This window comes from Lethenteron reissneri, chromosome 63, assembly GCF_015708825.2.
Source record: "Lethenteron reissneri isolate LAM-NWPU_2019-01 chromosome 63, ASM1570882v1, whole genome shotgun sequence".
NCBI classification, from domain to species: domain Eukaryota; kingdom Metazoa; phylum Chordata; class Hyperoartia; order Petromyzontiformes; family Petromyzontidae; genus Lethenteron; species Lethenteron reissneri.
In genome coordinates, this window is record NC_083841.1 from 624,599 (window position 1) to 641,500 (window position 16,902).

Consider the following 16,902-nt stretch of genomic DNA (forward strand, 5'->3'; position numbering starts at 1 on the left):
ATACAGATAGATTAAGTTGTGCGCTTATATAAAAGAGCATCGCCAGTGGGTTTTCAAAGTACCTTCGTGTTACAGAAATCAATGTCGCGTGAGCCCACCGCATGACAACGATGCTCAGCTGTAGCTCACGTGGCTTCTGCCGCGACAATGTCTGGATGTTTTCGCCTGAGGACGACCGCTCGTGTTGCGATCGAAACTTTGTCATTTATTTATTATATTATTTGTTCTACCTCCGTGACTTTACCGAAAGAACCAAAGAGTATGAAAGACGTCTTGTCTGCTGATCTTGTTCATATCCGTGTACATCGATATCCCACATGGCTTACACTACACACCACACACAATGAAATAAATATAAACTAGAACGACTTCCGGGGATGGGCAAAGATCGAGGAATCTCTTTCAATGGAGCGAGTTCAGTGATAATCTTAACTTTGGAGCTTTCGTGACTGCAGGAATTATTCTTTGGTTCTTTCGGTAAAGTCACGTATAAAGAAAAAAAAAAAATTATGTGTCGTTTTACATAACATTTCGATACTTTGCTAGGTTATTTAATTTTAATGTGTCTCTTTCTCCCCCTAAGCCTGCTCACTCCTTTTTGTTGCACTCATTGACATGTAAATGTTGTCTCTAACCCCTCCCTCTCGCTGCCTCCGCCCCCTCTGTCTATTTAAGGCCACCCCACAGAGACGATCACCCCTCTCTGTACCTGTGTTGCCCGCTGTGTGTATCTTGGTGATATCTGTCTGCTTATATGTCTGTCTATAATTTTTTCTGGTTAGATTTTATGTCGCTATTTCATTATACCTGATGATGATTGCTTGTGTTGCAATCGAAACGTCCTATGTTATTATTTAATTTATTATTTTTTCTTTATACGTGACTTTACCGAAAGAACCAAAGAATAACGAGTTCAGTGAGTTCGATTCAACGTCTCTCGATGACGTCACCACGCACGGGGGCGCACACCAACCCGAGCGCGATGACGTCACCACGCACGGGGACGCACACCAACCCGAGCGCGATGACGTCACCACGCACGGGGACGCACACCAACCCGAGCGCGATGACGTCACCACGCACGGGGGCGCCTACCAACCCGAGCGCGATGACGTCACCACGCACGGGGCGCCCACCAGCCCGAGCGCGATGACGTCACCACGCAGGTTGGCGCCCTCCAACCCGAGCGTGTTGACGTCACCACGCACGGGGCGCCCACCAGCCCGATGTGCGATGACGTCACCACGCACGGGGGCGCCCGCCAACCCGAGCGCGATGACGTCACCACGCACGTAGGCACCACAACCAGCCCCGCCCCCCGCCCTCCTGAACAGCCCCCCCGCCCACGTGACCAGCCCCCCCCCTGCCCACATGATCAGCCCCTCCCCGCTCACGTGACCAGCCCCCCCCGCCCACGTGACCAGCCCCTCCCCTCCCCCGCCCACGTTACCAACCCCCCCCCCGCTCACGTGACCAGCCCCTCCTTCGCCCACGTGACCAGCCTCTCCCCTCCCGCGCGATGACGTCACCACGCACGGGGGCGCCAATCTACCTGAACGCGATGACGTCAACACGCACGGGGGCGCCCACAAACCCGAGCGCGATGATCTCAACACGCACGGGGGCGCCCACAAACCCGAGCGCGATGACGTCACCACGCACGGTGGCACCCACCAACCTGAGCGCGATGACGTCACCACGCACGAGGGCGGCCCTAAACAACCCCTCCCCCAGCCCACGTGACTAGCCCCGCCCCTCCCCCTCACCCAGCCCACGTGACCAGCCCCGCCCCTCCCCCTCACCCAGCCCACGTGACCAGCCCCGCCCCCTCCCTCAGCCCACGTCACCAGCCCCGCCCCTCCCCCTCCACCAGCCCACGTGACCAGCCCCGCCCCTGCCCTCCCCCAGCCCACGTGACCAGCCCCGCCCCTCCCTCTCCCGCAGCCCACGTGACCAGCCCCTTCCCCTCCCCCAGCCCACGTGACCAGCCCCGCCCCTCCCCCTCCCCCAGCCCACGTGACCAGCCCCGCCCCTCCCCCTCCCCCAGCCCACGTGACCAGCCCCGCCCCCTCACCCAGCCTACGTGACCAGCCCCGCCCCGCCCCCTCCCTCAGCCCACGTGACCAGCCCCTTCCCCTCTCCCAGCCCACGTGACCAGCCCCGCCCCTGCCCGTCCCCCAGCCCACGTGACCAGCCCCGCCCCTCCCGCTCCCCCAGCCCACGTGACCAGCCCCTTCCCCTCTCCCAGCCCACGTGACCAGCCCCGCCCCTCCCCCACCCACGTGACCAGCCCCCCCCCACGTGACCAGCCCCTCCCCCCCCCACGTGACCAGCCCCTCCCCTCCCCCACCTACCCACGTGACCAGCCCCTCCCCACCCACCCACGTGACCAGCCCCTCCCCCCCCACCCACGTGACCAGCCCCTCCCCCCCCACCCACCCACGTGACCAGCCCCTCCCCCCCCCACGTGACCAGCCCCCCCCCACCCACGTGACCAGCCCCCCCCCACCCACGTGACCAGCCCCTCCCCCACCCACCCACGTGACCAGCCCCTCCCCCCACCCACGTGACCAGCCCCTCCCCCCCCCCACGTGACCAGCCCCCCCCCACCCACGTGACCAGCCCCCCCCCCCGCCCACGTTTCCAGCCCCTCCCCATCTGCCCACGTGACCAGCCCCTCCCTTCCCCGCCCACGTGACCAGCCCCTCCCCCCCCGCCCACGTGACCAGCCCCCCCCCCGCTCACGTGACCAGCCCCCCCCCCGCCCACGTGACAAGCCCCTCCCCCTCCGCGCGATGACGTCACCACGCACGGCGGCGCCCACCAACCCGAGCGCGATGACGTCACCACGCACGGAGGCACCCGCCAACCCGAGCGCGATGACGTCACCACGCACGGGAGCGCACGACAACCCGCGCGCGATGACGTCACCACGCACGTGGGCGCCCGCCAACCCGAGCGCGATGACGTCACCACGCACGGCGGCGCCCCAACCAGCCCCCCCCCCCGCCCTCGTGACCAGCCCCCCCCCGCCCACGTGACCAGCCCCTCTCCATCTGCCCACGTGACCAGTCCCTCCCCGCCGCCACCCACGTGGCCAGCCCCTCCCCACGTGACCAGCCCCTCCCCTCCCCCGCCCACGTGACCAGCCCCCCACGCCCACGTGACCAGCCCCTCCCCCCCGCCCACGTGACCAGCCCCCCCCACCCACGTGACCAGCCCCCCCCCGCCCACGTGACCAGCCCCCCCCCGCCCCCCGCCCACTTGAACAGCCCCCCCCCGCCCACGTGACCAGCCCCTCCCTCCCCCGCCAACGTGACCAGCCCCTCCCCCCCCCGCCCACGTGACCAGCCCCCCCCGCCCACGTGAACAGCCCCCCCCCGCCCACGTGACCAGCCCCCCCCCAGCGCACGTGACCCCCCCCCCGCCCACGTGACCAGCCCCTCTTCCCCCGCGCGATGACGTCACCACGCACGAGGGCGCCCACCAACCCGAGCGCGATGACGTCACCACGCACGGAGGCGCCACCCCCCCCGCCCACGTGACCAGCCCCTCCACCCCCCGCCCACGTGACCAGCCCCCCCCCGCCCACGTGACCAGCCCCTACCCCGCCCGCCCACGTGACCAGCCCCTCCTTATCTGCCCACGTGACCACACCTCCCTCCCCCGCCCACGTGACCAGCCCCTCCCCTCCCCTGCCCACGTGACCAGCCCCTCCCCCGCCCACGTGACCAGCCCCTCCCCTCCCCCGCCCACGTGCCCAGCCCCTCCCCTGCCCACGTGACCAGCCCCTCCCCGCCCACGTGACCAGCCCCCCACGCCCACGTGACCAGCCCCCCCCCGCCCACGTGACCAGCCCCCCCCCGCCCACGTGAACAGCCCCCCCCGCCCACGTGACCAGCCCCTCCCCCCCCCGCCCGCGTGACCAGCCCCTCCCCATCTGCCCACGTGACCAGCCCCTCCCTCCCCCGCCCACGTGACCATCCCCCCCCCCGCACACGTGACCAGCCCCTCCCCTCCCCTGCCCACGTGACCAGCCCCTCCCCTCCCCCGACCACGTGACCAGCCCCACACGCCCACGTGACCAGCCCCTCTCCTTCCGCGCGATGACGTCACTACGCACGGGGGCGCCCACCAACCCGAGCGCGATGACGTCACCACGCACGGGGGCGCCCACCAACCCGAGCGCGATGACGTCAGCACGCACGGGGGCGCCCACCAACCCGAGCGCGATGACGTCAGCACGCACGGGGGCGCCCACCAACCCGAGCGCGATGACGTCAAAACGCACGGGGGCGCCCACCAACCCGAGCGCGATGACGTCACCACGCACGGGGGCACCCGCCAACCCGTGCGCGATGACGTCACCACGCACGGGGGCGCCCACCAACCCGAGCGCGATGACGTCAGCACGCACGGGGGCGCCCACCAACCCGAGCGCGATGACGTCACTACGCACGGGGGCGCCCACCAACCCGAGCGCGATGACGTCACTACGCACGGGGGCGCCCACCAACCCGAGCGCGATGACGTCACCACGCACGGGGGCGCCCACCAACCCGAGCGCGATGACGTCACCACGCACGGTGGCGCCCACCAACCCGAGCGCGATGACGTCACTACGCACGGGGGCGCCCACCAACCCGAGCGCGATGACGTCACTACGCACGGGGGCCCCCACCAACCCGAGCGCGGTGACGTCACCACGCAGGGAGGGGCTCCAACCACTTTATAAAGCCTTTATATTAAGTTTGCTTGCTTGCGTGCTTGCTTGCTTGCTTACGACCGTGCAAACCTTTCGGTCGTTTTTTAACCCACTTCCCGTGATCCAATCGAGCTGACATTTTCCACACAGATTCGTTGTGCGTGACAATTAATGTTCGTGAAATTTTTTTTCCAAAATTTTACACTGTTTAGGACCAAAATATTATATTTAATTACCAATTGCTTAATGGTGCAATGCAATCATCTGACCCATAGGTGGCAGCCATCTCAAGCCAGAGGACGAGAGGACTCAAGCCGCCACGCATATAAAGGATTTATAGTGAAAAACTTTGTTTTTACTGGTTATACTTATTTTAAAATCAGTGAAGAAATAAAGAATTGCAGCGCAAATCGACCGCAGAGTTTCGGTTTGTTTTTAACCGGCGCTTGACGTGCTACGTGTGCCCTCTGGTGGACAAGTATTCAATGCGTGGTGACGTCTGCTATCTGGTGGACATGTGCAGTGCAGTGTAGGCCAACACAGCACGCCAGCAGTTGCCGCTGTCAGGCGTCACCCCCGAGTTGTGAGTCGCTGCTGCTGCTGCTGCGGCGTTCTGGCGTTTGTCCCAAGCGGGTTGGCTGCAATGAAGCCGTGAAGACACCGAACAGTTCCACTGCTACAATTAGCGCGCTGAGGCGCTGCAGTTGCACTATGTGGCCACACGGTGGCGCTGCAGCCACCACGTTAAATTTCGATTTAAAGCTTTCGTGACTGCAGGGATTCATCTTATTGGTTCTTTCGGTAAAGTCACGTAGAAGGGAAGTAATAAAATAATAAAAATGAAACATAATAAAATAAATTTCGATTTAAAGCTTTCGTGACTGCAGGGATTCATCTTCTTGGTTCTTTCGGTAAAGTCACGTAGAAGGGAAGTAATAAAATAATAAAAATAAAACATAATAAAATAAATTTCGATTTAAAGCTTTCGTGACTGCAGGGATTCGTCTTCTTGGTTCTTTCGGTAAAGTCACGTAGAAGGGAAGTAATAAAATAATAAAAATAAAACATAATAAACGTCGTGAGAATTATTTTATTATGTTTTATTTTTATTATTTTATTACCTTCCTTCTACGTGACTTTACCGAAAGAACCAAGAAGAAGCAACCATGTTGGTCAAGTTATTTCAGCGAATTTTCATTTTGCTTTTTGGTTCTTTCGGTAAAGTAACGTAGAAAGGAAATACATTAAATAATAGACTAGGACGTTTCGCTTGCAACACAAGAAATCGTCATCAGGTAGAAAACAAACATAGTAAATCTTCTTGGTTCTTTCGGTAAAGTCACGTAGAAGGGAAATAATAAAATAATAAAAATACAACATAATAAAATACAATTCTCACGACGTTTCCCTGTCCCCAGACGACCTGCTTGTCAGTTTTGATGTGGTTTCCTTATTCACCAAAGTTCCTGTACCTGACACCATCGCAATCATTGAAGACTTGGTTCATCAAAGCCTGAATGCTGGGGTACCCCCCCTGGTGAGACACTGCTTAACCAATACATACTTCACCTGGAATGGAACTTTCTACAAGCAAACTGAGGGCACCCCAATGGGCTCCCCCCCTATCTCCGGTTGTAGCCAACGTCGTCATGGAGAAATTTGAGACTGACGCCATCCAGACTGCCACTCTACGCCCGACCTTATGGAAGAGGTACGTAGATGACACTTTTGTCATCTGGCCACATGGCCGGCCTGCTCTAGACCAATTCCTCAACCACATCAATTCCATACACCCAGCCATCACACAGTGTACACACAATGTACACACACAGTACACACAATGCACACACACACAGTGTGTACACACACAGTGTACACACACAGTGTACACACAATGTACACACACAGTGTGCACACACACAGTGTGCACACACACAGTGTGCACGTACACACAGTGTGTGTGTGTACACACACAGTGTGTACGTACACACACTGTGTACACACACACAGTGTACACACACAGTGTGTACACACACAGTGTACACACAATGCACACACACAGTTTACACACAGTGTGTACAGTGTACACACACACAGTGTACACACACACAATGTACACGTGTGTACACACTGTCCATGTGTACACACACAATAATGTCCACATTGTTGAGCTGAGCTCACACACCCAAGGGGTCTCTGTTCAAGGGAGGGAGCAATGGAAAATTAATCTTAATCAACTTAAACTCTAATCCCGCTACGTGACGTCACCACTCAGCATGACCTCATCGGCGTGAAACGCCAGGGGGAGGTGTACCTTGCTAGTGACGTCATGTCACCAAAGATTTCACCCCAACCGGTCTCAAGGGAGCGTGACGTCACCTCTGCCTGGGTCACTTCCGTTATCTGTTCAAGCACTATCCTTATTTGGGCAAAGCCACACCCAGTAACTGGTGACTAATTAACATAATTTATTCGTGAAAGACGTCACGAGTTCGTTGTGACCGGTTCGGCACCCACGGCCCATCCCTCCACGTGTGGGCCAGGCTCATTAACATAATTTATGTAAGTTACAGAGCCGCTCATTGTGGGAGGTGTCTTGTACCCCACAAGTGACGTCATGTCACCTGCTGCTGCCGCGTGACGTCACGAGGTAACGGAAAGTTGCCGCTCCGCGCGGGAACTGCAATCTGAGGTGAGAAATTCTCATCGCGGTTGTGGTGGTTGTTGTTGTGGTTGTTGTTGTTTACCGAGGTAGAGCCTCGCTCTCTCTCTCGTAGGGATGTCAATTGAGTAGCAGCGAGCATGGAAGCGATGTCCACGTTGAAAGTTTACAACGCGAGGCCTTGCCTCCTGCCCTCGCCTGGTCGCGTTCGCTTCAATTCTCTCGCTTCGTTGAGCGACCTGTGGAAGAACGCGATCAGCCAGGCGATGCGTTCGTTGTGTGTTGACCGACTCTCTGTTGCTTTGCATTGCATTTCTAATTTTATGAAGTTTGTTTGATTAAGTGTGCTCTCTCTGTGTCCTCTACTGCAGTCACCAAACCTCCAAATCTCTCATTGACACAAAGCCGTAATTATATGTTATAATTATAATAATCAAATATGCTAAAAATGTCCCCCCCAATATATTGCTATAAAAAAATATTTGTAAATAATTGCTATGCTCTGTTAATAAAAACAACAATTTGCTAAGCCTTGGCCACAAAATCCGACTCTCTTCATGTAACAATGCATAGATTTCTGTTTATATGTTTGCGTTGTACTTCATGAATCCCTAATCTCTGCCATTACATACTATGAAACAAGAAAAGGTAACAAAGAAAAACAGAGCAATGTATTACAATACACTATTAGACATTATTGTATAAAATAAAAAACTATCCCATGTGTTAGTGAATTAAAAAAAAATATTTTAGGGAGGAAGTGGCAGGAAATTAGTTTTCAAATTTAGATATTTTTCTGGGGGGGGGGACCCCCAGACCCCCTGGAAGATTTGGTCCCCCCCAATGTTGACTCCATGGCTACGGCCTTGCATTGACGTGCTAGTTTCTCTACCCCCCCCCCCCCTCTCTCTCTACCCCCCTCTCTCTACCCCCCTCTCTCTCTCTACCCCCCCCCCTCTCTCTGGCACTTTCTCTACCCCCCCTCTCTCTCTCTGCCCCCCCCCCCCTCTCTCTGGCACTTTCTCTACCCCCCCCCTCTCTCTTCCCCCCCCCCTCTGTTCCTTTCTCTACCCCCCCCCCTCTCCCTCTCTGCCCCCCTCTCTATTTAAGGCCTCGACACAGAGGCGTTGTTTCTCTGTGTGCCTATGTGTGTCTCTGTGTGTCTCTGTGTCATCTCTCTCTGTGTGTCTATGTGTGTGTGTGTCTCTCTGTGTGTCTTTGTGTCATCTCTCTCCCTCTGCTTATGTGTCTGTCTGTGTGTCTCCGTGTCTCTCTCTCAAATTGAGCAATCTTTGGAAGAACGTTATCAACCAGGCGGGCTGTTGACTCTTATGTTAGCCGACTCTCTGTGTTGTGTTGCATTACATTTCTAAGTTTAATAGGTTTTTTTAATCTTTCATTTGTACCTGATGATGATTGCTTGTGTTGCAATCGAAACGTCGCATGATATTTGCACACAGAGTTGGTGTACGGTGCTTTTTGTGGAATATTTTGCTGTTTTTCCCTGGATTTTATGTTTGCACAGTCACATAGTCACTTTAAGATGTTTTCTCTTTCATGTTTTTGTTTTTTGTTTGTTGCGGTTGCATCCGATTCAAGAGCCGAATGGCTCACGGGGCTATACCAAATAAATGAAACTGAAACTATTATTTAATTTATTTATTTATTCTACGTGACTTACCGAAAGTACCAAAGAGTATCTTGCTTAATTTTAATTTTTCTTCACCTGGCTCGCTACTTTGTAACTTTGTTTTATTTTAAATATTCACAGTATTTTTTTCATTTTTTACCAGGCCACGCCCGCTTGAGCTGCTGTACCGCTCTTGTTTTCAGAAGCAACCTGCCCACAACAACAACATCAACAAGGTGGGGTTTTATGGGAACCTCGGGGCAAGCATCTACACTATGGGAACCTCATTTGCCAGTAAAAATATGATAATTGGTTTTGTACCCTTCTATCTGGCAACAAAACTGACACCTTTTTACAAGGAGTCATGTTTGCATAGACCACAATACCTGCAGTCATAATGCAAACAAAAACATAACTCTGATAATGTGCACTGTCCTTGAAGTTGATTGGTTCACACCCGAGACATCTTTCCTTAGAGCCTAGTCTCATATGGGTTGGACCAGATGACGCCAAAAGGCACACAACTCAAAGACAATGCACCATCAGAGTATGAGGGCAAGCATCTACACTATGGGAACCTCATTTGCCAGATAGAAGGGTAAAAAACCAATTATCATATTTTTACTGGCAAATGAGGTTCCCATAGTGTAGATGCTTGACCCGAGCTCTCATACTCTGATTGGTGCATTGTCTTTGAGTTGTGCGCCTTTTGGCGTCATCTGGTCCAACCCATATGAGAGTAGGCTCTAAGGAAAGCTGTCTCAGGTGTGGACCAATCAACTTCAAGGACAGTGCACATTATCAGAGTTATGTTCTTTTGTTTGTATTATGACTGCAGGTATTGCGGTCTATGCAAACATGACTCCTTGTAAAAAGGTGTCAGTTTTGTTGCCAGATAGAAGGGTAAAAAACCAATTATATTTTTACTGGCAAATGAGGTTCCCATAGTGTAGATGCTTGCCCCGAGCTCTCATATGCTGATGGTGCATTGTCTTTAAGTTGTGCGCCTTTTGGCGTCATCTGGTCCAACCCATATGAGACTATGCTCTAAGGAAAGCTGTCTCGGGTGTGGACCAATCAACTTCAAGGACAGTGCACATTATCAGAGTTATGTTCTTTTGTTTGTATTATGACTGCAGGTATTGCGGTCTATGCAAACATGACTCCTTGTAAAAAGGTGTCAGTTTTGTTGCCAGATAGAAGGGTAAAAAAACAATTATCATATTTTGACTGGCAAATGAGGTTCCCATAGTGTAGATGCTTGCCCCGAGCTCTCATACTCTGATGGTGCATTGTCTTTGAGTTGTGAGCCTTTTGGCGTCATCTGGTCCAACCCATATGAGACTATGCTCTAAGGAAAGCTGTCTCGGGTGTGGACCAATCAACTTCAAGGACAGTGCACATTATCAGAGTTATGTTCTTTTGTTTGTATTATGACTGCAGGTATTGCGGTCTATGCAAACATGACTCCTTGTAAAAAGGTGTCAGTTTTGTTGCCAGATAGAAGGGTAAAAAAACAATTATCAAGGTGGGGCTTGTCAACAGCATGGTGGTGTTCACTCTAGACGCGTGGCGGTGTTCAGTCTAGACGCGTGGCGGTGTTCACTCAGGACATTTGGCGGTGTTCACTCTGGACACGTGGCGGTGTTCACTCTAGACGCGTGGCGGTGTTCACTCTGAACTCGTGGCGGTGTTCACTAGACACGTGGTGGTGTTCACTCTATACGTGTGGAGGGGAAACCCGGGGATCGGGAAGGAAATCCACACGACCACGCGGAGAGAGAGACACACAGCCTCAGCTGTGTTGATTGATCCTCAATGAATTGCTTGGTGGAGTGAGGAAGCATTAATACTGAGCAGGTAAAGGTTGCTAGGCGTGGGTCTGGACACACCACCACCTGTGAACCGTGCCAGTGCGTGACAGTGGTGGAGCCAGTGGGGGTGGGGTGGCACGTGCCCCCCCAACGATCCGATCGAAATCCTTAATTTCGATCGGATCATTCGGGTTTATTAGTAACTAGCTTCACTACCCGGCTTCGCCCGGGACTTGGATTATTGTCTTGGATAAATTTCATATTCCCTAATCTTTCACTGAAAATCCCTGAAAAAAATGTATGCTTGCAAGAAAGAAAAAAGCCGAAACATCAATTTACATAAATCGGATGTTTTCACTCGAGGATTTTCAACCGTAACCCACTTCTACGTAAGGTCGATTTTGGCAACTCGGGAAGGGAATGTCGTGGAGAGCTGAAAATAGTCGCGTTCACTTAGAAATTACAGACGGCATAAGCTGTGAAAATTTCATGACGCCAGAGCTCAGCGTTGAAGAGTTTTCGCTGCTTCACACAAACAAACAGATGTCATTTCTGCTTCATATGTAAGATAGCAGTTGTACCCGTTCTTCGCACGGATTTGTATTGAAACTCCGAGAAGCCAATGGCTTCATCGGCCTGGAGGGAAGCGCCACCTACAATCTCCCGGCACGCTGCGAAGAGCTGTACAAGTACGGCGCGCGAAGAGCCATATGGTAGGGGTAAGTATTGCAGAGCGCTTAACTCAGGTATGATGCGGGTTGACGCCACATACTTAATGGTAATTTTTCTCACCTCCTCCCCCCCCCCCTAAAATACAAAAGTGTAATTTTTATACTTTTTACATTGTGTACAGTATGGAACCTACCCACATGCGAAATTTCAAGTGTGTGGCATGTTGGGAAGTATGCTAAACATTTCAAACAGACACGTATCCACACATTACTCTTTTATATAAGATAAATAGGCATTTTGCGACCCCCACTGCCACCATGTGGCATATTATTACGTGCCAGGGACTCTATGAGAGGACAACAGTCCGAGTCTATAATTGGCAATAAGTAACAGCAAAGCAGTTACAAGCGACTCAGAATTGTGCGCAGTTGCAGTATACAGTACACGACTTCCTTAAACCAAACGCCTTGAGCGAGCGCGATGCCGATCACACGCGTCGAATAAAAAAGAAGGGACAAGTCCTTACTTACTAACAAGTCCTTACTAACAACTCCTTACTTGATAACAACTCCTATCATGTTTCATTGCTGGAGGGGTTGCCCCCCCTACCTGAAAATCCTGGCTCCGCCTCTGATTGGGTGACAGTGTCAAGTTTGTATTTGCAGTCAAGTCTATTAACTCTATTGAGCACGGAGGTTTTATCAAAACGGTAGTTTTTTGGTTTTCCGCTGGAACTCTTGTAAGAATGGTGTCAGAAAGTTATCACAGCACATGTGCAGTTGAAGCCGGAACTGTTCATCCCAACATTCAAGGACATTGAGCCTGGCTTCACTCCTCTAAGTTGCGATTGAACATTCATTTATGCATTTCTGCATAACACAAATAGTATTATTTTCAACACCCTTTGCTATTTCAGCTGAATTTAGCTTTCATAAATATTCCTTTTGAAGCCAAACAGCCGAAATTGTGTGCTCGGAGTTTTGGGTTAACATTCATTTTCAAGATACGAGGGCTTCCAGGCATGTTTGTGACCATTTGCCCTCTCGTTGTGTGCCATAACAGCCTGTGTAATGAATTTGGGACACTTTTTGACTATATCATGAATATATGAATATGTACAGTAGTGTAAGTCATGTGACTGTATATGCATTCCTCTGTGCATCGATACTGACATGTTGATGGTGTGGATATTCTTTGTTTCTGTCTGCAGCTGTCACTGCCTCTGCAGAATTGGTCTCATGGAGCAAAGGCAATCAGTGCGGCTCGGTGCAAAAAGGCAACAATGCGACCGGTGTGCATACAGCACGGATTGTCCTGCACATTTGACACGGCACCAGAGAACTCACACGGGAGATAAACCCTTCAAGTGCAGTGTGTGTGGGAAGGCGTTTGCACATTCATCTACTCTTGTAGAACACCAGAGAACACACACGGGAGAGAAACCCTTCAAGTGCAGTGTGTGTGGGAAGGCATTTGCACATTCATCTACTCTTGTAAAACACCAGCGAACACACACGGGAGATAAACCCTTCAAGTGCAGTGTGTGTGGGAAGGCGTTTGCACAGTCATATGCTCTTGTAATACACCAGAGAAACCACACGGGAGAGAAACCATTCAAGTGCAGTGTGTGTGGGAAGGCGTTTACACTTTCATCTACTCTTGTAGAACACCAGAGAATACACATGGGAGAGAAACCCTTCAAGTGCAGTGTGTGTGGGAAGGCGTTTGGACAGTCATCTGCTCTTGTCAAACATCAGAGAACACACACGGGCGAGAAACCCTTCAAGTGCAGAGTGTGTGGGAAGGCGTTTGCACATTCATCTGCTCTTGTAGTACACCAGAGAACCCACACGGGAGATAAACCCTTCAAGTGCGGTGTGTGTGGGAAGGCGTTTGCAATTTCATCTACTCTTGTAGAACACCAGAGAATACACACGGGAGAGAAACCCTTCAAGTGCAGAGTGTGTGGGAAGGCGTTTGCACAGTCATCTACTCGTGAAGCACACCAGAGAACACACACGGGAGAGAAACCCTTCAAGTGCAGTGTGTGTGGGAAGGCGTTTGCACAGTCATCTGCTCTTGTAATACACCAGAGAACCCATACGGGAGATAAACCCTTCAAGTGCAGTGCGTGTGGGAGGGCGTTTACACAGTCACATCATGTTGTAGCACACCAGAGAACACACACGGGAGAGAAATCCTTCAATTGCAGTGTGTTTGGGAAGGAGTTTGCACATTCATCAAATCTTCATGTACACCAGAGAACACACAAGCATCAGAATATCCACCAGGAGTGGAGTCTGAAATCAGCTTGTGAAAGTCAAAGTGCCGCAATGAGCCCATCCCTCATCAAACAAGAACCGGAAGAAAATCCCAGCTTGGACACTTTCAAAGGTATCAAGGTGAAATATGAAGAGGTGAAGGTGAAATGTGAAGAAGTGATGGTGAAGAGCGAAGAAGCGAAGGTAAAATGTGAAGATGAAGATTCAACTCCAAAATCGGACCTTCGCATTGATGGAGGCAACGTGGAGCAGGAGGAGAATTCTGACTGTGAGGCAGAGCGAGGCAACTCCCAGCAGTTTGTGGAAGTGGAGGTGTGGATGGACTTCCTCCGAGACAATACAAAGTCAAATGGAGACCCGGTAGATGTGTAAGCCAGTGACGATGTCGCTCCAATAGATGAACCTTTGTCACAGGTCTTTAATGACAAGAATTCCTAGGTTGAACCTGCAGAGTAAGAGCAGACAGTCTTTGTGGACCTTTGGGTTGCATTGATCTCTAACCAGGAGCGGGAGCCAATAAGCTCCCAAGCATTCACTATGTTATCAATTGCATTTATATGGTGCTTGCTTAATCGCCTCGGCAACTCGGAGTTTTGTATCGTATCTCGTTTCAAACACTCGAAGAGCATCCCCAAGTAGCAGCTGCCCCTGTGTGGCACAAGGTGGTGGCCCTGCACCGGCCTGCATGTGGACAAGAGCCTGTCAGTAGGGGACAATGGTGTGGCATCTCGTTTGTGGAATTTGTAGATAATGTTTTTAGAATTTGCTACATTTTGACCCAGACGCCAACATGCAATGGCCTACTCGTTTTGAATGGCACAATAGTATGTTGTATATACACTGTTAAGCAGACAGTGTTTTTTGTTTATCTTGTTAATAGGATTTAACCTGATGCAGCATATTTCAGTGCAGTAATTTAACTTCGTAAAAATTGTCAATAATTTAGAATGAATACTTGTCTGATTGTGTGCGTACATGTAACATTTTGTCTATAAGGGTCAAACATTGAATAACTGATGTTAGGACAAAGTGTGTGTTTTGCAAGTAACCTGTACAGATCACTCAAGTGAGACTCCTTGTTCTTGTGATACAGGTCAAAGGGTATTTTTGTGTTTTCAGGAAGCATCTCCCTCTGGAGCAACTCATTGTCTTTGAAATAGGGAGCACACTCGGATCATTAATCTGTTACAAGGCATACCACTCAAAAGTTACACGTAGAGGAGATACATTCTCAACAACACGAATTATAATTTTGTATTACGTGTTGACGTAGATTTTGTCGAATTAGGACGAGAAATGGCCCTTGCCGATTAACGTCTGGATGTTCACAACCATGGGGTTGAAGCAAGCCGGACGGCCTGCGGTGCCCCTCACAACCATTTACGGCCTTGGGCCAGGAAAGTCACGAAAAAATTGCACACGAACGACGCATCCACGCAAGCACCCGATGCTCCGTTTTGAAGTTTTCAAATGAAACAACTTTGAATTGTATTATGTTTTGAATTGTGTTTCTTCAATAAAAGCTTATATCATTTTACATCTGGAAGACTTAATTGAAAACGACATTTCGTGTGAATTTTCTCTCGTCGTTAAGTAGATGGCCTTGCCGGGGATTCGGTTCGATGCGGACTTTCACCTGGTTGGGATCGCGGGATTGAGATGAGGCGACACAGAGCTGGCCGTGCGAGAAGACCGCTGTCTGCAGATCGATTCCAACGTGATCGAACGTCTGTCCCTGTGCCTCCGTCGTTCATGCAGGGGGCGCGTAGGGTTATAGCGCCCCCTGCATGAAAATGACGGAAAGTGCAGCATTCATCACAGATAGATTAAGTTGTGCGCTTATACTGATAGGAACGAAGTGAACCAGCCTACAATAGATTATATCGTCCGTCCGTCCGTGTAGCAACATTGCCCCCTACTGCAAACACTTGGCAGGACCCTACAAAAACCTTTAGACTCAGTGACGCTTTCCTGGCTAAACAAGTGTAACATTCCCTTTTAATTCCCTGAGATAGCTTTTAATTAAAACATTTAAATAAAAAAATAACTCACAGCGGCCTAAAGCCTACAGCTAGGCCTAAAGCCGAGAACTAGGCCTCAAACTCTCCCTTCGTATCGTACCCCCGTGTGTGTTAAAGGGAGTTAATGTTTAACAATGAAACATTCCCTGATGTTTTAAAATAGAAACATTTACATTTAAAGCTTTTACATTTATATTTAAAACATTTAAATTATACACTAATAATTAAAACATTTAAATAAAAAATTAACTCACGGCGGCCTAAAGCCTACAGCTAGGCCTAAAGCCTAGAACTAGGCCTCAAACTCTCCCTTCGTATCGTACCCCTGCGTGTGTGAAAGGGAGTTAATGTTTAACAATGTTACATTCCCTGATGTTCTAAAATAGAAACATTTATATTTAAAGCTTTTACATTAATAATAAAAACATTTAAATTATACATTAATAATTAAAACATTTAAATTCAAAATTAACTCACAGCGGCCTAAAGCCTACAGCTAGGCCTAAAGCCTAGAACTAGGCCTCAAACTCTCCCTTCGTATCGTCCGATTAGGTGTAGCAACATCGCCCCCTACTGCAAACACTTGCCAGGACCCTACAAAAACGTTTACACTCAGCGAGGCTTTCCTGGCTAAACAAGTGTAATAATACATTATGTTTATATTCTTTGGTTATTCGTTCCTACCAGCCCACCCCACAGGGACCTGTTATAAAAGAGCATCGCCAGTGGGTTTTCAAAGTACATTCGTCTTACAGAAATCAATTTCGCGTGAGCCGGACCACATTAAAACAATGCTCAGCTGTAGCTCACGTGACTTCTGCCGCGACAATGTCTGGATGTTTTCGCCTGAGGACGACCGCTCGTGTTGCGATCGAAAATTCGTGATTTATTAATTATTATTTTACTTGTTCTTCCTACGTGACTTTACTGAAAGAACCAAAGAGTATGAAAGACGTCTTGTCTGCTGATCTTGTTCATATCCGTGTACATAGATATCCCACATTGCTTACACGCAGGGGCGGTTTCTTCATTAGGGCGATTGGGCGACGCACCACCAATGTCATTCAACCACAGAGTTTTGCGAGCCGTTACTGTGCCTCTGGATATAGTCCAATC

The 16,902-nt window shown here is 50.8% G+C and overlaps 1 protein-coding gene across 1 annotated transcript; it reads left to right on the forward strand.

The window, feature by feature from the left end:
• Nucleotides 1–8,491: 8,491 nt before the first annotated feature.
• LOC133358763 (zinc finger protein OZF-like) lies at nt 8,492–15,581 on the forward strand. Its single transcript, XM_061577200.1, has 2 exons — nt 8,492–9,233; nt 12,694–15,581. Exon 2 carries the CDS (start codon nt 12,722–12,724, stop codon nt 14,135–14,137), a length of 1,416 nt encoding a protein of 471 aa, XP_061433184.1. The 5' UTR covers nt 8,492–9,233; nt 12,694–12,721; the 3' UTR covers nt 14,138–15,581.
• The last annotated feature ends 1,321 nt before the right edge of the window (nt 15,582–16,902 follow it).